The sequence below is a fragment of the Sorex fumeus genome, unplaced genomic scaffold, assembly GCF_029834395.1.
Source record: "Sorex fumeus unplaced genomic scaffold, SorFum_2.1 ptg000026l, whole genome shotgun sequence".
NCBI classification, from domain to species: domain Eukaryota; kingdom Metazoa; phylum Chordata; class Mammalia; order Eulipotyphla; family Soricidae; genus Sorex; species Sorex fumeus.
Window position 1 is genome coordinate 15,748,259 of NW_026606083.1, and position 27,126 is coordinate 15,775,384.

At 36.0% G+C, this 27,126-nt stretch overlaps 1 protein-coding gene across 1 annotated transcript in view; it reads left to right on the forward strand.

The window, feature by feature from the left end:
• Window positions 1-27,126, forward strand: part of MALRD1 (MAM and LDL receptor class A domain containing 1) — a 625,529-nt gene that overhangs the window by 179,779 nt on the left and 418,624 nt on the right. Inside the window, exons 21-22 of the mRNA XM_056114588.1 lie at window positions 16,259-16,435; window positions 18,997-19,159. Coding sequence (XP_055970563.1) covers window positions 16,259-16,435; window positions 18,997-19,159 — 340 coding nt within the window. The remainder of the gene's footprint in view (window positions 1-16,258; window positions 16,436-18,996; window positions 19,160-27,126) is intronic.

Genomic DNA, 27,126 nt, shown 5'->3' on the forward strand with positions numbered 1-27,126 from the left:
GAGCTGTTACTGACTGGATCCCACGGGATGTCAAAAGACCACGTGGCCGCCCACCTACCAGATGGTCAGACTTCTTCGTCAAGATCATGAACGATTGGTTTGAGGCTCTTCATGTTCCCAGAGCGAACAGATGCCATTGGGCTACACTTAGCACACGACAGGGGCAAATGGAGATGTTACTGGCGCCCGCTCGAGCAAATCGACAACTAACGGGAAGTTAAGTGATTAAGTGATCCTCAATTCATACCTATATATACACATACAATATACACACACACACAACCTCTTCTAGTACTGTAGGATGACTTTGGTTTGTCCTTTCTGCCTTGTAACAGGGAGCTTAGGTTTATTGGGTTACTCCCATCACAGTGCTCATTTCCTCTGTGTTTATTTGTAGCCTCCTTTTTTGTGCTTCCCCAACCAGTCAATCACTTTTATCTGCTAATGAAACTGTTAACTTGTAAATATTGCTTTTCTTTTCTCCTCAGCAAAGGACAGGCAGGCTTTACGAATGCTTTTCCAGGCTTCTGCCTCATCTACCAGCACTGCTGCTCTTCTCTCTTTGAGGTCTTCCCTTATCGCATCTCTGCACTGCTTTGCAAGCTCAGACGTTCAGTTGCAGTTGCCTGAGGCATACGCCAAACCATGTTGGTGAATAAGCTTAAGAGTTTTCGAAAACAGGCATTTTTTTGTGGCTATCTCTCTCTCTCTTGGCGTTCCTCAGGCAATTGTGGAGGTGCTAAACCACTCGATCATATTCCTCGTCAATGTTGTCAATGACAGCATCTTCCCATGTTGCATCAGTAGTGCCAAAGAGCTCCCAGTTGGTGGTCATTCTGGGAGTTCTCTTTTTAAACTTTGCAACCCTTTCTCCCTGCTCTGTGAAGTAGAATTTTGCATGAAGGAGATGGTGGTCCAATCCCATTTGGAATTTTGGGACAACAGCAACATCGGTCAGGAAAAATTGTCGACTGAATATGATGTGGTCGATTTTTGTTGTGGAACTGTCCACCAGGAGACTCCCATGTCCAGTGTTTAGATTCGGCATTATGGAACTGGGAGATACCATGGATGGTCTTGGTCGACATAATGAACTCAGACAGTCTCTCACCCTGTTCGTTCCATTCTAGGCCATAAGTCCTGATATGGAGTTCTTAAGTTGATCTTCTCTGTCCTATCTTGGCATTAAAATCACTGACAAAGATCTCGTAGAAGGTTTGGTCTTCTTTAGAGAACTTCTCCAGCTCTATGTAGAACTTCTCAATTTCTCCTTCATCAAAATTGGATTTTGGTGCGTAGACAACAAAGATAGAAACTGCCAGCATTGAGCCACATCTATTCAAGTATAATTGTCCAATTCAGGTTGTTAGGCATTCGAATGAATCAATGCTCATGGCCAAGTTTGTGTTGACAAGGACACTGACGCCTCTGATGCCTCTTTTGTCACATGTTCCGAGGAACAGTTCTTCTCCAGTGTCAAAAAAGGTGTGATGTGATACAAGACCAAGATGACTGTCCTCTGACTTCCTTATGGATCTGTCATGTCTTCCAGCAGGGCAATGGAGAAGATAATCCATGATTTCTACTCAAATCTCTTTGATAGCCACATCCACCTGCCCACATACCAAATTCCTCAGGATGGATATGTCATTCCCAATATTCTCCCCTCTGAAATCCTACATGCCATTTCGTCGGTAAAGAAACAAAGAGCACCTGGCCCAGACAAGGTCATACCTGAATACCTGAAGAACCTGCTGTCAGTACTCATCAATACACTGGTTCGGCTCTTCACACGCTACCTGTCTGAATGCAAGGTTCCATCCCAATGGAAAACCAGTAGGACTGTACAACTGTACAAGAAGGGAGACATCCACGACATTGGCAACTATCGCCAGATCTGCCTATTGTCTGTCATCTACAAGCTGTTCACTCGAGTCATCCTGAATAGGATTGGCAGAACACTAGATGAAGGACAGCCATGCGAGCAAGCTGGGTTCCACAAAGGATTCAGCATGATCGACCATATCCACATGATAACTAAGCTCATTGAGGTTTCTCGGGAGTTCAAGATGCCACTCTGTCTAACGTTCATTGATTTAAAGAAGGCATTGATTCTGTTGAGATGGAAGCAGTCCTTAAAGCCCTAGCCAGTCAGGGCATTCATACTCAATACATCAGGATCTTCCGTGAGCTATATTATGGATTCACTACCTGGATCTCACCATTCTACAAAGAAGTGATCATCAATGTCAAGAGAGCGGTTCAGCAGGGTGATACTATTTCACTGAAACTCTTCAGTACCACCCTTGAGAAACCTGGTAGCTGTGAGCTACCCTGGCATTGAAATGGGCCAGGCCAAAACTCCGTAATACTTAACTATAAGTTAAGAGCACGGTCATGGACAAATTCTGTCATGATCCAAAAAGTAACAACTAGATTAGGACCCTGCAAGGGTTAGGAAAGATTAATCTGGCTTGAGCACTGTCGTGTGAGATCTATAGTGAAATGTTCCCAGGAAAGCCACCCTACAAGTTTAATATATCCCTTACTGTGTCCATATGGTCACTATCACGGTCCTCCCATTATTCATCGATTTGCTCGAGCGGGCCCAGTAATGTCTCCATTGTGAGACTTGTTACTATGTTTGGCATATCGAATACGTCACCGGGAGCTTTCCAGGCTTTGCCGTGCGGGTGAGATACTCTTGGTAGCTTGCCTGGCCCTCCAAGAGGGGCAAAGGAATCGAACTCGGGTTGGCCATGTTGTTTGCTTGCAAGGCGAACACCCTACCCGCTGTGCTATCATTCCAGCCCCGCTGTGTCCATACAAAATAACTAATATTAAAATGTAGAATTAAAGGGCTGGAGCAATAACACAGTGGGTAGTGCGTTTGCCTGGCATGGGGCTGACCTGGGGTTCGATTCCCAGCATCTCATATAGTCCCCTGAGCACCGCCAGGGGTAATTCCTGAGTGCAGAGCCAGGAGTAATCCCTGTGCATCTCCAGGTGTGACCCAAAAAGCAAAAAAAAAAAAAAAAAAAAAAGAAAGAAAGAAAGAAAGAAAGGAAAGTAGATTTAAGATGTTAATTGTCACTGTCACTGTCCTCTCACTATTCATCGATTTGCTTGAGAAAGCACCAGTAATGTCTCCATCATGAGACTTGTTGTTACTGTTTTGGAATATTGAATATGCCATGAGCTTGCCAGGAGCTTGCCAGGCTCTGCCATATGGGCAGGGTACTCTCGGTAGCTTGCCGGGCTCTCTGAGAAGGGTGGAGGAATTCAACTCCCCCCCACCCTCCATTGACTTTGTGCATGAAAAACGCCCTATCTGCTGTGCTATGGCTCCAGTCCCCAGATGTTAATTAAGTTGTTTGTTAGTTAAGTTATTGGACTAAGAAAAGGAGAAGACCCCCACAAGTGGCATTTTGCCCTTGAGCCTGATCCCCTGTCTGCAGGGAATCAGGAAAAGCTTTCATATATTGATTGTGCTACCCAACCTGGGTGTGTGGTTGCTACTGCCAAAGTTTGGAGTTGGGGAGAGAATAGGGAGAGACCAAGGAGGCGAGTTGGAATGCTGAGAGACTAGCAAGGGGGACAACCTTCCATGTCCCTTCCCCATGTTATTTTTCTTTTCCATCACCTCTCACTGTAGATAGATTTCTGTTTTCCTCTAAAATAGCGTTAGTTTCAGGAGAGTAGGAATCACCCCCATTGCATTATCACAGAGTTAAAAATAATATTCAACACATCTGGTACTCATTCATTACTTGTTGTGTAGATGGGTGGATAGATGGACAGATGTTTGTTTCTTCAAAAATTAAGGACTTTTCTCTCCAAGATATTTAGCTATATAGCAGTCAACTTTAGTTGGGAGTTAAATTTTAGTGATGTACAACCATTAACATGTATTCCTTGCTCTCAAGTATGTGGGTTGGCATAGAAAGTATAAGAGAAGTTATATGCAGTTTGTTCATGGCTCTGTTTCTTTGCAGCTCCAAGCTATACATCTTTTTATGTGCCCTTGGAGGGACCAAGGCTGATAGAGTTTGTCCTGATCTAATACATTGAGTTGTCAGTTCAGAGGTTGGGGTAAACTGTCATGATCAGTATAATTTCTGCTGATGTCTGTTTGTAAGAGCAAGCTATTTGGTCATACCTAACAAGAGGACAAGGAAGTGTTATCTATTGATAAGGAGTAAAAGAACAGAGGCAGGTAATATAGAAAATCCTTCTAAGAGAGGGAGCTGATAAATGGACACTGTCCTACCATCCGTCACTTATATGTGTTAAAGATCTATTATATAACCATCTGAGTCTAGAATAGTGCCTGAACCATAGTATGTGGATAGATGCTGGATGTTGGATGAGATTGATACCTTTGTTATCCCACTTGTATAGAGAAAACTGACCAGGAGGTGATCTGCCCAAGTCTCCTAGATGTAGAACGGCAGAATATGATGTCTGCATTGTGGGAGTCTAATATGGCAAGGATAAGAACCCACAAAATGTTTTATAGATGTTAATAATGAAAGAACATAAATGACATGGCTCTATATCCAAAATGGTGACAAGGAAGAAATTGTCACCTAAGCTTCTCTAATTTTTAAAGCAGGGCTCTCCCAAACTGATCCCTACACAAACTGAAGGAGAATCAGAGGAAGAAACAAATGAAAAACAAGATGGAGAGAGGACGTAGGTCCCTGTAAATGGTATGTGGCTTCAGTTACCCTCCATATGTTTGGTTCCAAGGTGGAAAAGGAGGCACTTCCAAAAACACATAGCAGTGAAATATCTGTTGCATACCATTCATTCTGATTTTCTGGTTCAATGTTTGGAAGAAAATGTGGAATTTTGAAAACTGTTTGAACACTGTGGTTTTAATATTGGCTTTATAGCAAAGGAATATTTGGGCTGAAACCACAGGACCGATTGAATTCATGGACCTCATAAGGGAATTTGATGTATTCTTACATAAGATAAAATGATAATTTAGAATTGAATAAAGATATTACTTTCATGATCGTCATTAATTTTAATGATGTAATAGTAGCTGTGATTGTAGATTCTCTTACAGACATTGAATTGGTTGTAATATAAACATTATCTGAAACATTTGCCCTGTGGTCAGTAAAACACACATACACACAAATACAACAAAACTAAAACCCATGTACAAACATAATACATGGAACTAATACCCAAAGCCAAAGTGCAGATTTATATATTGCCTATTGCTTTTATTTTGTACTTATAAATCGTGTAAATGGAGAAGAATGTTTCATTTTTGCCTATTTTCTATAAAGTCAATTTCTTTTTTCTGTTTTTGTCATTGACATTCTCTATCAATCCCCAGGACAGAATTTCCATAGTCATCTTTGATTTTTGTCCTTAAACTTGCCTGCTTGCAGGTCGTTCTGACTCTAACTCCCAAAGATTTATCACATTGTTTAATTTTTCTGTTGCCTCTTTCATGATTCTGGTTCAAAACAGTATTGACTCCATTGATAAGATTTATCTTATCTGCTGCCCCTGTGCCTGGCTGTCCTAGCCGGGGGCCCCTTGGAGAGGAGCAGGTTGAGTTTTCCTCCCCGCCCCTACCAGGGCTCCGGCAGCTGAAGACCTCCACAACCAGCCACCACCATGTTGAGACCACTCTCCGCACACATGAAGGTACCGGCAGAGGAACAAAGGCATGCGGGTCCCGGGGCTGAGATCTCCAAGCTTACTCGGATTGGGGCTGAGCATCTTCCACCCAGATCCTCCAAGTTCCAGTAGGCGGGGGTCACACCCACCAACTGGCCCCCTGGCGCCGTGTAATCCAATCAACGGCCAAGACTCAGAGACTATAAAACCCAGCTCCTGGAACCACACGGCCGCATTCATGGCCACGCGATATCCTATTATCTCATTCCTACTTTGGACAAACTGGCAGGCTACTGAATGTTACCTGCCCACACGGCAGAGTCTGGCAAACTCCCCATGGCGTACCCAATATGCCAAATACCAGTAACAATGATGGGTCTCATTCTCCTAAAGAGCCTTGAATATGGCACTTTCTTAAAAATCTCAGGGCTAGGATGAAGGAGACGTTACTGGGGCCTGCTTGAGGCAATCGACAAATAACAGGATGATCGTGATCGTGATCGGTAAGATTTATAATAGAAAAATCTTATTAACTTTCCTCAATAATTTTTTAAAACATAGGGTTAGCTTCTTTTCATTTTGTCTTAAAGCATTATTAGTCATTCCCCTTCTCTTTTTCTAACCAGAGGTTACTTCTGCCCTAATTTTAAAAATTTTCTGCTAAGAATCATGCCTCTTTTGTTTCAGCATTAGATCTGTAGATTCTTATGTAAATCTAATCCATGAGGATACTAGAGAAAATGCTATTTTGGTTAGATTTGTTCTTTTTCTACAAAAAGTAGGCAAATTTGACCATGCAATTGAATCCTTAGTTCTTTGTTTTGGTACGTGATGATGTATATTCTCAAACACATAAATGATGATTGAGTTTTAACCTTACCTTTGATAAGACTTTCACAGTAAGTTATAAAGTAAAAAATTTGTGCCCAGACATTTAGATTTTAAAATATGTGGTCCAAAGGAAGTATATGGTTTGCTTTATTTTTTACATGCTCCATCATTAAAACAAGAAATATGGTTCCTTTCAGCAGAATAAATCCTAGAGAACTTTTCTGTGCATCAGGAATTATTGCTGAGAGAACTAGGTTATTTAGGAAACTAAAGCCTTTAGTACATGTATTACAGTATTTTGTTTGCAAACTGGAAAAAAAATACTATGGCATTTTCCAGACCATATTAACATCAGCATTCAGGATGTAAATAATAGTTGCTTCTTATTGGAATTATTCATAAAGTGAAACTCAATATTCAAGGAATTGGTATTTTATATTTCCTAGCAAATATGTTACTCAAAGTTATATCTTTTGGTGGTTTAGAATTGAGGCAGTACAATAATTATTTGTAGGATTCTTGGCAACAGCTTATATGATGTCCTTCCCAGCTGCCTAATGGATTTTTTGTTGTTAAACTGAGTTGATTGAGAATTTGGGCAACTCTCTTCATGAGACTTGATATCTTACCAGCTTCATTTATAAACACTTGTTCAACATTTTCTTCTTTTTTACAAAGAGTAATGTTTATTTTCATGTGAATAAAAGGGCTAAGGGTAAAAGTGCAAGAACTTTCATCTTTAGTTCTAAGATATCAGGTGTGGCTTTTCATCTTATAATACTTAGCATTTTGCTCTATTTGTCACATATATATTAATGCATGTATAAATGCATTTCACCAAAGTACATTCATTGAGTTTCTCTTCTATTCCCTTTAATTTTATAGGAAGTAGAGACTCTGAAGAAAATAGAAAATATTTGCAGTTTAATACAAAAAGTCAAGGACAAGAAGTTTGATATGTGGTGATTATAATCTTAAATATTCTGATTTTAAGTGGTTAATATAATTTTGCAAAGTGAGTTATCAATTACATAGAAAAATGTTTTGGACAAAGGTTATGATCCATCTAAGTTAATATCTTTGTTATTTTTAAAACATAAAATTGGACCACTGACTAATTGAATCTATCTTAAAGTAAAAATATTTTAAATATTGTTACCTTTTAATTGAGTAAAAATGCTAGGTACCAAAATATAAAAGATTATTAAAATACTTAGATTTTACCTTGAATTTTGTCCAGTTGCCACTTTAGTTTGTCCATAGTCACTTTTCAAATATGCTAGAATATGTAGAGAAATGGAAAATATATGTGCTACCTGGAAAATTTTATTGAATCCATGTGTTAAAAATATTTCAAAAAGAACTTATTTTTTCTTGGAGACAGAAAAATAGGGGGGTATTATATAACATGTGGCAGTCGTTGTAGTACAATTGTTATAAAGTATGTAAAAAATAGTTATACTTTATTAAAAATATTCTCCTAGAAATTGACCTAATGCACTGACACTAAGTGTAAGCATACTCCATGTAGTTGACTCAGTTGTATAAGTGTAGGTTTTATATTAAATGCAATATGAAAATATGTGTGGTTTCCCCTGGAGTTTTAAATATTTCAAAATTTTCAATTTTATGAAGATTGATTATGTTTGAGTAAGCCTCAAGCATACTTTTATACTTTTAAATTGATTGTGTATATTTTAATATAAGTCATAGGAAAAACATACATTGTTACCTGAAGATGGATCTTAAAGAAAAAAAAACTCTGCGTCTTAGTCAAGTAATTCACACACTTATAAGTCTAGAGCTGGTAATAATTTACCATGGAGTAGAGATGTTAAAATATTTGTTTTATCTGCTTAATTACCATTGAGGGAATGATTGTACGTAGGTTGGCCTAATACAAAACAGTGGTATAATATTTTATAAGAAATACTAGATTTTTTTGAGCCTAAAATACATCACATTTGTTACAAGGATCTTGTGAGCAAGTTGTTAGGGCATTGAAGTCATTTGGAGCCCAACTCATCTATTTTGGGGAAACTTTTGCATGAAAGGTGTACAGATGGGTTGGTTTCCCTGTGGTTTAAGGGAGTGGGAGAAGATCAAATTAAACCAGACCAATGTTTGCTTCTCAGTGAGTGCAAAATTTAGTCATTTGCTTATCATCATGCAATTTTATTCACCTTTGTGTCTGTTATTTGTGTCTGTTATTTGGGTAGCTTTGTGTCTGTTATTTATTTTTCTAAGGTGACAACTTCTTCGTTTCTACCAATTTTGGCATTTTAAAGCTATTTTTTATGAGAGCGGGGCTGGACTTAAGCTTTCCTATATACTATATTTCCCCAAATTCATTTGAAGTAATCAAATCCCCAGTGCAATGGGACATAGAGATGGGGACTTGGTATTTCAGCACGAGGGTGCAGTCATTGATGGAATTTGCCCCCTTAAAAGAAAAGAAAGGGACTCTGTTAGTCTTTTCTGTGTCTTAGTTCTATCTGCATGAATATACTAAGAAAGGCCAGTTTAGGTTAGAATTGTCCTTATCCAAAGCCCAGACCATACTAGTACACTGTTCTTAGGCTTAGAGCCCCCCAGACTGTGAGATATAAATTTCTGTTGTTTTAATCATTCAACCAAAGGTATTCTGGTATAGCTGCTCAAACTACGATAGGTTTAGGGGGTTCAGGCATATTTTACTATTTATATTGTTCACAAGGCAGATTGTTCTGAAAATAAAATATATTCATTTACTATGTGAGTTCTTTCTCATATTACCAGAAGTATTTTGGAAATACTGAAGAAAATCCTGTTACAAATTGTCACAGAGCAAAGCAAATTGCTCTCCCATATCTTCAATGAAACTCAGAATTTGCTGTGAAGGCCAGAGTGTTTGTCAGGAAATGGACTGTCCTTTGGATGTGCCTGTCAGCAAGTGCTGTTGTTTTATCTTTAGGTTTTGGAGATTCTCAGGAATTAAACTGCACCTTTGGAGTTGTTAGCAGCACCATTTCTCAATTGTAGCGCTGGAATCAGAAACCCTCCCCCCACTTTGCTCTTTTGGTGCTTTCCAATACAAACATGTTAGACTGATTTGGTTTTAAGATTTTTCTCTCTCAGAACAAAAGGGAATGCTCTGCCACAGAGGCGAGGTGGGGTGAGTTTGGGGGGGGAATGGGTGATGGGAGGGAGACTGGGATCATTGGTGGTGGAGGGATGGGTACTCGATCATTGTATAACTGAAACCCCACAAAATTTTGTAAGTCTACAACTGTACGTCATGGTGTTTCATTAATAAAAATTAAAAATACATTTATTCTTTCTGATAAAATAATGAGTAATATAGTCAAATTATTAAGAAGCAAGGAAGTTCATAATTTTTGCATTTATGCTCTTTTTTGTGTAGTGGTTTTTCTATTGAAATCTTTCTGAGAAAGAAAATGAGTTGCTTCTATTTTACTAAATCTGCACTCACCACTTTTCTTTCCTTTCAGACATATGAATTATGTTTGTGATTTATTCTGAATTGAAGGCTGATCTTATATAAGTGAAAATCGGAGCTAAAATGCACTTAGGTTGACTAATTTGAATAATCCAGCAAAACAAATGATCTGAAAATGGTCACATAGCCTCTACCTAAAAATATTAATTGTAATATAACATGTATTTCTTTAAAAGTTAAGTAAAGCTTCAAAAAAGACATTTTTATGTGGTACAAACAAAGAGAGTATGGAAGAATTAGAAAAGACAGCAGAATTGGACCCACAGAGCTGGGGAGTAAGATAATATAGAAGACATAAGAGGCATGACAGGAGCATCAGGAAGGATGTATCCCCTGGGCCAAGAGAACCACTGGCATTTTAAAAGTTGATCTGAAAAGACCAGTCCAAAAATTATCCTGGATCATCAAGGATTCTCACAGAAAATTTAAAGAGAAAATCATGGAGGTCAGTCTCCAGGAGTCCCCAGTGATTCCATCACTTGTCATTCAAGTGTGTGTGCTCTAATCTCCTCCTCCATGGAGCTGGACTAACCTGAGCAACCAATGAGTCACATAGCAATGGGTGTGTGTGATTTCCAAAGCTACATGTCTTCTACGTTCTCTTGGATCATTCTGGTGGAATGCAGGCACTATGTCAAAAGTTTACACAGCTAAGTGAAATGAGTCAGAAAAAGAGGGGCAGACATAGAATGATGGCACTCATTTGTGGAGTATAAAATAACATAATATGAAACTGACACAAAGGCCCAGTAGACACAAGGGCCAGGAATATTGCTCCATAGTTGGAAGCCTGCCTCTCAGTATCTATATTGCAAACCATAATTCCCAAAATTAGAAAGAGAGTATGGGAGAAATTGTCTTCCAAAGAGGCAGGGGGAGTGGTGAGAAGTGGGGGATACTGGGGACATTGGTGATGCATAATGTGCACTGGTAGAGGGATGTGTGTTGGATCATTATATAATCAAAACTCAAAGATGAAAGATCTGTAACTTTATCTCACGGTGATTAGATAATAAAAAAAATTTACACAAGCACACTGTGCAGAAAATCCAGAAATCAGGGCGTATTATAGCAGCAGCAACTTTCCAGATGTATGAGTGATATCCTCTTGGAAGAAGACCTTCCATACCAGACAGGCCTTCAGACGACTGTAGCCTCGACTGAAATCTTGACCTCCATCTTGAGAGATCCTTAGATCTTTATCCGAAATCTCATCTGCTTTTCGGACTCATTCACATTGTACGATAGTGTTTTTTAGTTTAAACTTGAAATTTATGGAAATTTGTCATACAAATATGTAAAACTAATATATACTTAAAATGACAAAGTAATTCTAAGTCATAAGAACACAATCACTTCATATGATTTAAAAATGAGAAAATCAAATTGAAATGAGACATGAAATCAATGAAATAAAGATCTTGACTAAGTCAAATAAATGAAAATTCTAATTTTTGTTGTGTTTAGTAAACTGGAAAACATCTGTGAGAAAATTTCAGAGGGAAATAGAGAGAAGGAAAAAGGGAGAGATGGATTTACATGAATGATAGATCATAAAAACTAATAGAGCTCTGAGAAACAATGAAGAAAATGGAGAAGCAATTTTCTAAGATATAATAGCTGAAAACTAATGTAACATATGAATTTAAGAAGCCTCGTGAGCCTCATGCAAAACAGTAAATGAATTTAAGTTCAGATCCAAAGAAGTGAATTAGATAATGAAGGGAGGAGATTATATATTTTTTAAACCCAGGGATAAAATTACAGTTATAAAAGAGGGGGCCGGAGTGATAGTACAGCAGGTAGGGCATTTGCCTTGCACACAGTCGACCCGGGTTCGATCCCCAGCATCCCATATGATCTCCCCAGTACTGCCAGAAGTAACTCCTGAGTGCAGAGCCAGGAGTAACCCCTGAGCATCACTGGGTGTCACCCAAAAAAGAAAAAAAAGATTACACATATGATAAATACTCAATTTGTAGTATTCATTTAAAGAATATCCTAAAGCAGTTAAAACAAATGAATATATTTACATAATATTTTAAGTAGGAAATGTGTTTCAAGATAAATACTAAGCCATTTATGAAAACTCACTATTATCAAGAAGTTATCATTGCAATTACATATTTATTAGAACTTTCATTAGGACTGCAGCCTGATAATTGCAATCTTGTAACAGTTCTAGATTTTATAAGCATATAGGCAAAATAATTCTAAAGCCCAGAGGCAAAATACTATACTCAATGCTGTATCAAAAGAAACTAAGAGAAACATCATTGTTTGACTTCAAGAGGGAAGAAACCTACAATAAGTCAGTTTTGATATTGGTCTATGAGTAAAAAAAATGGGTTTTTGGGATAGAAAAGAGAGCCCAAAGAGACCACGCAAATAGATTTAACTGTTCTTCGCTGGAGAAATGAAGGCAATTCAAAGGAGGAAAGAAAGAAAGAAAAAATTTTTGCTTGAACAACTCTGGCTACTTGTGAAAAAGAAATCTGAGACTGAGACAGAGACCATGTAACTTTGACAAAATTTAACTCAAAATAGATGGGATATCAAAGTATAAAATGCAAAATAATAAAACATAAATAAAACGTAGGAAAAAATCTAGATGATCTTGAATATAGTGATGACTTTTCAGATACAGCACCAAAGACTTTATCCATGAAAAAAAATAAATTGATAAATTAAATTTTAAATTGAAAATATTCACTGTTTATAAGACAATATAAAGAAAATAAGAAAAGTCACAGAAAAGGATAAAAATGATAAATAACATACCTACAGAGTGCTGTTATCCAAAGAATATAGAGAACTCTTTAACGCTGACAAAAATAAAACAGCTATGTTTAAAAGTGGGCAAAAGTCTGAAAAAAGTGATATGTTTATAACACACACTGTCCTCCCATTGTTCATTGATTTGCTCGAGCGGGCCCAGTAACGTCTCCATTGCAGACTTTGTTGTTACTGTGTTTGGCATATCGAATACATCACAGGTAGCTTGCCAGGCTCTGCCGTGTGGGCGAGATACTCTCCGTACCTTGCCGGGCTCTCTGACAGGGGCGGAGGAATCGAACTCGGGTCGGCCATGTTGGCTGCGTTCAAGGCAAACACCCTATCTCTGTAAATACAAGTATTTGATATAAATATCAATATAAATATTTGATATAAATATCACCAAAAATGATATCTTTCTTTATTTTGAGTTGGACCACACTGATTGTTTTCTGGGATTACTCCTTGCTCTGTGCTCAGAGATCACTCCTAGCAGACTCAGGTATGCATGATCTCAGACCCCACAAAGTGTCTTTTAGTAGGGAAATGGATAGATGACCTGTACTACATTCAGAGAATTTACTTTAGAACTGAAAAGAAATAAGCTATAAAGTCATGAAGACAGGAGGAATTTTAAATATGTAGTAGAGTGGAAGAAACCAATTCCAATCTTAAAAGATAAGCACTTCCAGATATAAGACATTCTAGAAAATAAAACATTATTAAGATAGTAAAAATATCAATAATTGGCCAGAACTGAGGACAAAGAATGTGAGGAAAGGTCTAATAGACAAGAATATAGAAGATTTTTGGTGCAGTGAAATATTATGTATGATATTAGGAGAGTGGAATCAGTCCTCCTGTGAAAAACCTATATAAAGTGATGAACCTGTGGAAAAGCAGCAATGGATGAGTTTGCAAGCAAAACTGGGGTACATATATTTGGTCTTTCAATTTTCTCTTTTCGTTGCTTGCAATTGGAATCTTTCCAAAAGTTTTATAACTTTATTAAATCATCAGTTTAGTTACAGATATTCAATATTCCAACACCAATCCCACCACCATTTCACCTTCCCACCATCATTATTTCCAATTTTCCCAACTACTCCTTATGCCTGTCCACAGAGCAGACCCTCAATAATCTATTTTATATTGTTTATTATAAATAACTTTCTAAAGGATGATCAAAAATGTTTCCTTAGAAGAAAGTTAGTGAAGATTGTTGTATATCAATGTAGAGCCATTAAGCCCTTGTATAAAAGATTACTGAGATACAACTGAGATCTGCTTCATTCTTCCCTGTGATCATTCACAAAGGAAGAATTCCAGGCTGGAACGACTGGAAATTTCAAGAACAGGGTTTTTATTTTTTTTTAAATTTTTATTAGTGAAACACCATGAGGTACAGTTGTAAATACAAATTTTTGTGCTTGGGTTTCAGTTGTCCAGTGATCATTAGAAAAGATAAAGTCATGAAATTTGCATACAAGTGGTACTACATGGAAAGTATCATGCTAAGTGAAATGAGTCAGAAAGAGAGGGAGAGACATAGAAAGATTGCATTCATCTGGGGAACATAAAGTAACAAAATAGAAGTCTAGTACAGCTTTCAACAGAGATTTTGTTTACTTGTTTCCGCTTTCATTTCTCTGCAAGTAAGGACCATTTTGCCAAGTATCAACCTTTTAATGTAAAAAGCTGGTTGGTCTATTTGCAATATTCTTTTTCCACACTTCTTAATTATTTTAAAGATTAAGCTAAGAAGTAAAATACTGTTTATGGTGTTTGCACAAATTTCAAAAGCACCAAATCCCCAGTCTTCCGACACCCAGTGTTTAGTATTGCTCAGGTCTTAGCACTCCTTTCCACTGTCTCTGCTTTGCTTTATTAGTTTCCTGGAACTAAAGTAAAAAGCTTAACTATTCTCTTCTCCATGTCAGAACAACTTCCAATTTATCTGCACATTAATGCCAGAAAAGGCTTATTGAAGTGGAAATTTTGTGTCTTGGCATTTCTTCAAGCTTTTTGTATTTACTTCAAACTCTTAAGTTGGGACTCTCTTAGCTTTTTATCATCTGGTAACTGTCTCTCCCCAAGTCCCTTATCTAATGACACCACATTCATTATTCTCTGCAAAAAGACCCATTATTTTTCTTTCAAGGACTATTGTATTTCTTTGCCTTCATGCAATTCTTTTCTTGTGGCTCAAAGACCTCTTTATCAAGCAACTCATCATCATTAAAAACTAAAAGCTTAGTTCAAATATCACCCTATGATAATTCTCTTTGTTTTCTGCTGGTTATATGCTTTTCCTGGGTTCTCCTTGTATTATATTCCATTGGTAAATCTATTTATTAATCTACTATGTTATCTGCTCTCTATCCCTCCTTCCCTCCATTCATCTGTCAATCCATTAATCCAGTCACTTACCTATGGTCTATTATCTGTTCACTCACTTTTAATGATAAGTACCTGCCATATAATATGATCTACAAATTGTGTGAAAGTGAAAGGTTTAATGTCATTTTTGCTTTAGTGGAGTTACATAGGAATAGCAAGTGAAAGATTTACCTGACTACCTTATCCATTAGTCTGTAGACTATTTTATGGCAGTGATGACATATTTGACCTTAAATCCACTGGAACGGCCATGTTTATGACACAGGAATATTATTAATAAATAAATTAGTAAATCAACATGAAAGTAAATGAACATCTATACATTTCTCATAAATGACATGGCTTCATCTCTTTTGGTTGTTCTTGCAAACTTGAATTTAATGTTGAATGTTTTGAACATATGTATTAAGCAAAGATGAAAATATTGTGTATTGTAATAATAAATGAACAAAATTTATGTAGCAAGCTGACTACAAAATCTTGATTTAGAATTTGAATTTGTCCCTAATACTATCATGTGGAATTTCCTTTGTTTCTACTGATAGTCTCAGCTTGTCTTTAGAACTTTGTATATTCAATGATCTTTGATAATTTTGAATGATATACATATGCACCTGGGTTGGAGAGATAGCACAGCGGTAGGGCGTTTGCCTTGCACGCAGCCAACATGGCCGACCCGAGTTTGATTCCTCCGTCCCTCTCGGAGAGCCCGGCAAGCTACCGAGAGTATCTCGCCCGCACGGCAGAGCCTGGCAAGCTCCCTGTGATGTATTCGATATGCCAAACACAGTAACAACAAAGTCTCCAATGGAGATGTTACTGGGCCCGCTCGAGCAAATTGATGATCGATGGGAGGGCCTTTACTTTACTTTTTACTTTACTTTACTTTACATATGCACCTTAATATTTTCTATAGTCAAAGACATACAAAGAGTTTTAGCTACAATTCCAATTCATAATTTTACTTGAGTCCAGAAAATTGGCAAAAGCTGTTGAATATTGTTCCTAATGTGTAATGTGAAGCATACTTAGAAAAGTCCATTGTATAAAATCCTTAAAGAAATATAAAACTTACTAAATAATGCATTTATATTTTTTCTTATTCAGGTGATTTACCAGTGGACCTTCCAGATCCACCAGAAACTTCAGTTCCAGAAACATTACCTCCAAACAACTGTACAGACAATGAGTTTGCCTGCAGGTCCAGTGGTCACTGTGTTAAAAAAATTCAGATATGTGATTTTAGATATGACTGCCCTGACAAATCAGATGAATTGTCCTGTGGTAGGTAGATTCCTAAATTTGTATTAAGTATAATCACAGAATAGACAAGAAAAAGTTATACAATATCTTAATAACATAGCCTAGTGTCAGAAGTTTGGCCAATCTGGTATAGAGAAAACTCTTCATGTAAAAGCTCTGAGTATAGAGAACTATAGTAGAAGAATTAGCACACATTTTTCTATAACGCAAAACAATAGGTAATTGTATTTTAATTAGTGTTTTGGTTTCAAAATACTTGTCTTTGTGACTTTTACTTGACTACAGAACAATCATTTTACTTCCTATTTTCTATATATTCTCGCAAGGAGTTCATGAGGAAACATAATAATGCCCCCAATTAATTCGTTCAGATTTTGACTTTTCCTACCTGCATATGCACAATTAATACTATTTCAATAAATAGTCAATGAGGACACTGTTGAAAGATTTTCATTTATTGGCATCTGCTGATCCATATGTTTTCCTAGTAGACCAAAGAAAAATTCTTTTATCATAAAATTGGACTCCATAAATATGTGGTCACAAAAAAAATCCCTAATCTGTATATGAATTGCAAAGCATGAGATCAAAGGAGTAAGCACTATCATGTTTGGTGATATTAGTGATTTTTTTCTTTACTCTTTTATTGAGCACAATGCCTAGTCTTTTATTGAGTACAATGAAAATTTGCTGTAGCATAGAGTTTCTCAGTCATCCTGATAAGATTTCAGAACATTTATATTCTACAGAAAGTATAAACTGACTTGTTTTATGTTAACCTGGTCAAGAAATAGTGGTAAGGTTCATATTTATTTTTTCAACTTAGAACAAATAAGAACTTCTTAATATATAGATATGCAATTAATGAACTAAATAACTTAGACTAAAAATAATAAAATCAAAGCTTTCTCATTCGTTGAATGTATTGATACAGTAATGAACTCAGTATTGTCTAGGGGTATATATATACTTCATTTGATAGGTGGATGATTACATAGTGAAAGATACTTTTTATAGCATTCAAACTTTCTCATGCTAGACACCAAAATCTTCTTATGAACATACATAAACTCAAATTGTTTGTGAAAGTTTGTGCCAAAGTTAAGTACTTTTACCCAATATGTGTGTTTAGCAAACACTAACTCCCTATTTTCAGCCTTTCTAATGACATTTATAATTGAATGGAGAATTTCTATATCATTTTTGATCATTTTGATTGATTGGGTAGTTTATATGTCCTTGCATTACTGTTATATTACTATTTTAAAATCATAAGGGAATTGAGACTAAGAATTAATCGAATTCTTATCTTTTTCATTTCTGAAAAAAATGTGTTATCATACCTCTTTCATCTCCTTGTAAGATAAAATATTAAGACAAATATGCCTTTCTGCTGTAGACTTACATTATCATATTTAAAATGTCATATGAATATGAAATGAGATATACCCTTCAAACCAATTTTTTGGAGTAAAGCACTTTATTGTTGACTCTGGCTAAGTGTTTTATAGCAGATCTTGAGAGCATATTGATATCTCTTGACTGAAACTTGATTCTAATTGTTTTTTAAAAAACATACACTTCTGTTCAGCTTTTAAAAACAATATAGAAGAACACAATTCTACTAAGTCAGTTTTCACAAGAAAAAATGTGATTTATATTGTGACCAAAAAATTATATAACATACATGTATGCTATAATTAAAACCACTTTTTTAAAAAATGGAATATTTCAATCTCAAATTTCACATTTAAGCAAGAATTTAAGTTTCTACATGGTGGCAGTGTTTGCTGTCACTGTTGATGTCATTTAAATGTCATTTAAAAGTATAAACTGACTTTTTATATTTAATCAAGACCTCATTGAGTTGAATCTTTTGATTTACTAAGTAAATAGGATTTTAATCAGACACACAGCACATTCAGAAAGAGGTGGGGTTGGAAGAGGGAGAACATTCATTGTCTCATACATCTGACTTATTAAAAAGGTATTTAAAAGTTATAATTTCTGGTGATATTAGGATACAATTACTATACATTTTTGAAAAATTTTAAGGATCTGTATTCAATATCAAAGTTATTATATAATATTGCTTTGAAATTAACACCTTGGAATTTGGAATAATCCCTTCAAAGGCTGAATGAAAGTCTAAATTTGTAATATTACCCTGGGATGGGAACAGACTGATTAGAACTGGTAGATCCTTGAAGCAATGTAAGCCTTCTGACAATATATTTTTCAGAAAAGACAACTATCTTTTACATTGCTAGGAGAGACTTGTAATGCTTATTGCTGTTAGAATTTAATTAAAAATTTCACTTACTTATGAAGGTAGTCTGTTAGTATATGCATTTCTTCTCATATTTTAGTTACTGAAGATATTTGGTATAATACACCTAGGTTTTAAAGCAATATTCTAATTATTATGGCATCCATTTGCCAATTATTGTATTAATGCAGAAAAGTCAGTTATAATTTTAAGAAGAGCAAGAAAGAGCCAGTGAATATAGAAATCACTATTTAGTGACACATTTATTGTGATGAATGCATCTTTTCTTTCTTTGTTTTTTATTCTCTTCAAGCTATGGAAGTTTGCGACTTTGAAAAAGGAAATTTATGTAAATGGTATCAGTCCATCCCAGAAAATTTAATTCAATATTCAAATACATTCAGATGGGGACTTGGTAAAGGGACTGGTATTCACCATGGTGAAGAAAACCACAGGCCAGACACAGATCATACAAAGTAAGTGACCAGGCATTATGGAAATATCTCCTTAGAGATTTTTATTGTTTCATTAAGCAGTTCCCAAATCCCTGCCCCATCAAACTAGCCTAGAAAGAGCTATTTTAGTGTCATTGATTGTTTAGGTTACTGAATGAAAAGGTAAAGTATGTTCTTTCATCAAAAAATCAATTTAAAAAAGTAGGCCAATGATTTATGGAAGTCCCAGAAACTGAAGAAAGCTTGAATAAGAAAACTAATTTTCATTGTACAATTCATTGAATTGCATTGTTACTATTTTTCAGTTGCTCATTTATTGCTTTCCTAATAACTTCTCTCCTTTTTCACCTCTTCCAGCTTCATGTCCCATTCCCCTTCTTATAGCTTTTGCCCTTCATTATTATTCATTTTGGAGTTTTCTCTTCCAAGGTTTAATAAGTCATACCTTTGCCCTCTTGTCATAGATAGATGGAATGCTCCCTGTCCTATAAGAACCCCTCCTTTTCTTTCCTTGCAGTGATTCCAAAGACAGGTTACTGAAGATAATAGAGAAATCTCACTTATGTTACAGAGAATCTTGAATGCCTTCAACTTTCTCCACAGTTAAAGCTTCATGATTCCTATCTTCTGTGACTGATGCTTAAGAGAAAACTAATTGTCTCGACGGCCCGGTCCATGATTGCTTTGGTTGAAATGACCTGGTGCCAGGCAGAGAACACTCTCCTTAGAGTATGATGATTTTCTTTTCCAGAGTTGACTTTTCAACCCTGGTTTTCTGAGAGCTCCTTTGTTGTTTGATTTTATTCTCTTGAAAATAGTCCCGGTTTTCCCTCTTTTAGTTTAAGTCTTTGCAGCTGAGTTGCCCTCATTAAATATAGTAAGATATATTAATATTGCTTTGTTTCTTATCACAGTTGACAGTTGGTAAGTCATTTAAAAATTTCAGTGGACAAAATTTCCCAACACAGGGCTGCTTCTAACTCTTTAAAGAAAGCACAGGGAAATTTCAAAAAGTTCCTCTGGCTCATGTTAATAAACCCCACCTCATTAATAATCTGTATTTCCATAAAGAAAAAGACAGAATAAAATCTGACAGCAAAGTGGGGAAAATAAACATAGAAATATGGTAACATAAGTACCACAATACAATTGACTCTGAATTTATTTGGCTGTTCTTTTCTGTCCTCACTCCTAATAAATAGACTGCACACTTTTTGACAACATGGGCCCTGTGATTTTCTAACTTGGCATTATTTTTCAGTGTCTGGTTTGCAATAATACTAATAATTACTTGAAGAATAAATTAGTTGATGCTTAGGATAAATATATAGCAGGCTTTAAGACAAAAATTAAATATATTTCAAATTGTAACATGTAACAGTCCAAAATTGTTTAATAGCTGCTCTCTACATGCAAGTGAATTCCAGCAGAGGGTGAGAAACTTTAGTCTTCACAGTGTAGCTATTTCTCTGTAGGGCCCCCTCTCCATGGAAGATTTGACATTATTTGCTTTATGGAAGATAAATAGCACAGCGGATAGGGCGTTCGCCCTACAAGCGGCCAACATGGCCGACCCGAGTTCGATTCCTCCGCCCCTCTTGGAGAGCCTGGCAAGCTACCGAGAGTATTCGATATGCCAGACACAGTAACAGTAACAACAGTAACAGTATGGAAGATATTAGAAAGAAAACCATAAATCACTCCTAAAAGAAATGAAAAATAACACAAGGAAATAGAAACACATACCCTGTTCATGACTGGAAGGATTAATATTGTCCAAATGACAGTCCTTTTTAAAGTACTGTATAAGAGTCAATGAAATCCCTATAAAAATACCCATAACAGTCTTTGAAGACAGACCAGATACTGTTGACATTTATATAGAATAATAAACCAAATAGCTGCATGCATCCTAGAAGAAAAGATAGGAAGCTTCTGTCTTTCCAACTTTAAATTAGAATATAAATTCATAGTAATCAAAACAGTGTGGTACTGGAATAGAATCAGACTCTCAGACCCATTGAATAGGATTGAGAGCCCAGAGACTGTTCCTCAATATAAGGACAGTTAGTCTTCAACAAAGGAATTAAAAGTATGAGTGGAGTTAAGGATCATTTAAGCATCCTTAACTGGATTTTCTAGCACCAATGTCCCCAGTTTCCCTTCCAACACTTCCCAATACCTCCACCTGCCTTCCTCTATGACAGGCACGTCTCTTTCTTTTTCTCTTTCTCTTTCTCTTTCTCTTTCTCTTTCTCTTTCTCTTTCCCTTTCCCTTTCTCTTTCTCTTTCTCTTTCTCTTCCTCTTCCTCTTTTTCTTTCTCTCTCAAACCACAATTTTAAATAAAGACACTGATAAAAAACACTAATAAAAGTTTTCCTGGGACAGAAATGTAACTAGACAGCAGTGTACTTGTCTTGCATGTTAGTGGAATCTCTAAAGTAAGTTTAAGTTTTTCCATATTTTATTTTTTTCTGCTTGTGAGCTAGTGACAGTTCTTTGTCTTGAGCTAAGTTTCTGTAGCCAGAACATTGGCATGGATTGTAGTGGTGAGTTAATACCCCTTACCCTGCTTTTCAGGGACTATTGGAGAGCACCTGGCATGATTTTTCTTCCTAGGAAAAAATCCAAGGATATGGAAATAAATACTGGTCCCAACTACAGTCCATTTAAATAAATCAAAAGCCTTTAATGTAAATATTATCAGTTGCAATTTATTAACTCTTTTGAGACTGTAACTGGATGAAGTTTTAATTTTCTTTAATTTAGGCAGTGAAAGGTAACATTTAGCAGAAAAATTACTTTCATTGAACTCAAGGAATTTGGCAAAAAATATTTGTTTTACTCAAGTGAGAATTTTAAAAACGTTATTTGCTTATTTTTGAATCAAGTTATTTAGGTTACCTAACATCTGAGCTTTGTTGCTAATGAAAATTAAAGTGTATTTTGAACATTATAGATTTGGATATAGTTATGTATGTATACATATATATATAGTTATATAATGATTCCTCCTAGTTTATAATCTTATATGACTAGATAGTCCTATGCTCTGATATCCACATTCAGTTTAATTTGTCAAGTTTTTAGGCCAAGACAATTTTATTATAGAACTAACTATATCTAAACCCTTAAATTTTAGGATAATTTTTATTTTCTAGGAAAAGTTTTTGTTTACCCTATTCAGTATTTTTACCACTAAAATCCAAGAAGAGCAGTTTTAAATCTTTGGTCCAGAAATCCAATTGAATTTTACAAAATGTGTATTTATTGACAAAATAGGCTTAATGTCAAAATTTCTTGAGTATGAAATAATCATATTGGAAACAATTAAGTTTTTCACACTTCTTTCATAATATTCTATATTATAAACCTAGATGAGATTATATACATTCATTTAGGTTTGTGATTTATAACTGTGTTCATGGACTCCTTAGAGAAGTTTCTAAAAATATGGATCAGGGCCACAGAAAATTTATATATAAACTATATCTATATTTATATCTGTCTATCTATCTATATCATGTGTGTATGTATACTCTGAAATGATTAGATAAAAATATCAGGGAATAGAGCAGGACTGCTGTGTTTCTGGTATAATTTCTAGATAGCTCTAGAAGCTCTTTGCCAGGTGTTTCCATAGCAAGTTGGGCTGAATATATGGCTGAAAGAAAAGGGAATGGCTTTCTTATCTTCTAATTCCCATTTAATAGAGTAGATTCTTTCCTCTCTAAATCTAAAAACTGAATTCTTTTTATAAAAAATGCTTTAAAACAAAAATTGTTATCAGATAATTGCATTTGAATAACAAAATATTTAAAATAATGTATTTAAAATACATTATGTATTTAAAATAATGATTATAATGAAAAAAATCTAGGAAAAATCTTAGTTGAGTCAACCTAAAAATGTGATTTTATGCCACTAATATTCAACATACTTTTTAAAACTTTTTTTACCTGCATGTATCTTACGCAAATCCTAACAGAATTAACCCTTTTCCCCCCTTTTTGTTGGATTTAACTTCAGTTTAATCTCATGATTTTCTGGAGAAAACACTTAAAAATATTTAGGGTGTTAGGATTTGATTACATGTTTTCTCCAAAATTTTATTTTATTAAAGCACCATGTGTTGCAAAGTTAAGATTACAGATTTTTGTAGAATGATTTGAATTGTATTATTCAAAATGATGACCAGATAGAACATAATTTCTTGTGTTTGTGTTGCTTATTTTAAAAAAGAAGTATCTTCAATTGTTGCTTTTTTTTTATGACCACACTGACCTTAACTTTTCTTGTAGAAATAAGGTTAGTCCCCACTGTTGTGAATGTGGCTGTGTTCCTCTCCATAGTGTAGTGTGCTTTTACGCAGGCTTGCATCATGTAAACTAAAAACCACATCAGTAATGCATGCTGTCTCCATGATATCACTTCATATATTACAATGTACCTAAATTCTGGGTATAAATGCGGATAAAGGCTTCAGTAAAACTGCAAATATTCTAATGTTCTCTGCTCTGCAAACAATAACATTTTTTAAGGCTCTAGTCTTATACATACTAAATACCAGAATTATTGCTTTCTCAGAGACTTCACTGGTAAGACAATAAGTCAACAGTTTATAGGCCAATTTACATGCCTTTACATTCTCCCGACATAATTTCTAAGAGATCCAGTTTTATAAATCTAGACTAATGGTTAAATGCCACGCATTAGAACCAGTTTTGTTGATATAAAAATGCCAACCATCAAAATCTAAATTGGCTGTATTATTTTTTCTTAACTGTTTTAATACTTGTGGGAAGTAGCATTTCTGTCAGTGTTTCTACAGGACTGAATATAAAGCATATATATTCCTCTAAAGCACATGGGCAATTGGTTCTTTTCAGATTATCCTTGAGTTAAATGCTTATTCTTTTATATTTGCTTTAGATAACAATGCTTTGTTTAAACAAAGTCAATTAAATAACTTTAATATTAATTTTATTTCAATATATTTTAGTTAATAATATAGAAATAATTATAATGCCATTAAAAATAGAATTAAAGAAAAATCTGTGGTGAAAATAATGTTCATGTACCATACTTAATATTGATTACAGTGATTAAATATTTGACATACAAGGTAAAAAATAAATATATTTTTAAATATGGTATTTGATTTATTTTACTAAAATCACTACTTAGTAAAAATAACTTATACATAGTTTAAATTACATTAAAAATTAAAGCTAGACCTTATGCAATCAACTTACGTCCTCTCCAACTGACTCATATCAACAGCCCTAAAATTTTATTTATTTATTTATTATTTATTTATTTTTAATGTAGGAGTACTGCTATTTATTCAGCCACTGATTAGCTGATTGAATTGGGCATGAAATCCACCTTACAGGTTTTTTTCATAATTTAATTAATTAATTTATTTTTCTTCTTATATTTATTTATTGAATCACTGTGGGAAAAGTTACTAAGCTTTCAGGTTTGAGTCTCGGTCATGCAATGATAACCCTTCTCTTCACCAGTACTCATTTTTCACCACCAAGAACCCCAATATACCCCCCTCCCACCCCTTCCAATGCCTGTGAGGCAGATGATTTCCACTTAATTCTTCTCTACATTGATTACATTCATTATTTCGACAAACGATGCACCATTATTGTTTAGAATTTCGCCCCCCCCAACAATCAGAATTGCTGAAAAGGCATTGTGAAATACTTTGTTCTCTATAGCTGGTTATGAGAATCATATAATCTTGTGTGACCGCAATAGCAGCCTTGAGATTTTGGATTTCTGCAAAGAGCCAGATAATTATGAGATTGGTATCTGTGCGTCTGGTGTTATGGCTATGACAGAGAGCCACTCGTGGGGGGCAACTCGTGACCTTGGTAGGGCGTGAAGGGCGAGCCAGTACCACCCCCCTTCCCATGGGACTGCAGTTGCCCCGTCAATGCCGGCTCATACCTGGCTTCTTAATAAACTCTGAACCGGCAGTCACCTTGGTGCCGGGCGGGAAAATGGCAGAAGGGAGCAACACCCTTTCCCTCCCAGGGAGGCATGGAGCCGTAGTTTAATGCATGGTCAATTCACTTTTCTGCCGCAAGCTGCCAGGCTCTGGATTAAGTCCTTTTGCCTCTGGAGCCATGGCCATGCTGGAGAACCGCTCGTGAGGGGCAACTTGTGACCTCGGTAGGGCGAGAAGGACGAGCCGGTACCGCCCCCCCTTCCCATGAGACTGCAGTTGCCCCATCAATGCCGGCTAATACCTGGCTTTCCAAGAAGCTCTGAGGCAGAGGCCACCTTGTATGCGGTCCAGATGCATTTCTGCCAAAAGCCGCTGGGTTTTGAGATTTGTTTCTGAGTCTATGGGATCATGGCCATTAATTAGCTTGATCGGGAGCCAGAGAGGCCTTTTGTAGGCGGTGACTCGGGGTCTCACTGGAATGGGGAGGAAAGGGTTGGTTCCACCCCCATCTGGTGAGGCCCCGCATGTCTCGTCACTGCGGGCCCAAACCTGACTGTCCAGTGGCCTCTGGAGGATGGTGGTCACTGGGCCGCCAAGGGGAACAGGTCAAGGCACGAAACCTATTTCCACCTGGAGTGGCCCAGCGCCAGTAACCTACTGCAGGAACAGGACGCATTTCTGCTAAAAGCCTTTGGGTTCCAAGATTCGTTTCTGAGTCTCTGGGATCATGGCCGTTAAGCAGTTTAATCAGGAACCAGAGAGGCCATGCCTCCAATTATATAGCTGAGCCAGAGGTGGTTTGTAGGTGTGTCTCCCACATACCTAACTTTTGGCCATTTTCTTTCTTGGTAAACTTTGCCCCAAGTTTTTGGGGTCTGACCAAAGGCACAGCAGCAATTTTGGGGTATCTGAAAGCCTGACTGTGCCATCAGGCTGCTGATGCACTCGCCTCACAGGTACAAATTGACCTGCTGGTGGCATCATACCCCCCTAAAATTTTATTTTTATTATATAATTAAAAATTTTTTATCTTTAGCTCCTTTAACATGAAACTATATTTTCATTATATCTCTTGCAAAGAATTGTATGTGTATAGGGAAAAGAGATATTTCTCCAACTAAGTAAAGGTGAACTTGATTTAATATTTATATCAGTACAAGTACTTGAAGAAGGGACATACTAAATCATGTCAGTATCATTTTTATAATGTCATCATGATCTATGGTCAGTGATTTATATAGCCACATCAATAATTCCAATCAAATATCTTTATGGCCTGGGAGATGAAGAGGGAGTTTGAAGATACACATAATTTATTTCTGTTTGGCATGTATTTCCTGAGTACCCACTCTTTGAATGGAAAGATCAATTTGACTTGGAGCAAGCAGACACATGAATAGATGTGTCACACCCAGTATAAAGTACTACTTCCTGGCAGAGTGGTTCACAGTGTTAGTTTAAGGGATCTACAGCTCTATCTTGGTTGTGTATCTCTCTTGAACATTACAAAGGAGTCTCTATCTCTCAAAATCATGTTTAAATCTATTTGAATCTATTAAGATGGATGACAATCATCAAAATAACAAGAGAAAACAAATGTTCACAAAAAAGATCTGAAGAAGGAATACTTGCATGGTTGATGGGAATTAAAATCGGTATAGTTATTATAAAACCAGTGTGAAGTCACCTCAAAAAATAAAAATAGAACACATGATCCAGCAATATTATTTCTGAAAAAATAGGTATGACTATTTATGATTTCACATAGCCATGTCAGGCACAAAACCACAGAACCAAGTTCATGTTTCATAATGCAATGTTAAAATTACTTCTTAGGCTGTAATATAAAATGGTACACGTAATTTGGATCAACATGCAAAAAGCCTGAAATACCTGGAGAAGTGATTCTCTTTTAGCAGATGGGAGGAGGGGATTCAGGAACTATGTTAGCTTCTTTGTGAATATGAGAAGATTATAGAAGTTCATTAAAATTTAATTCTGATATCTAGAGCAGAAGCAATG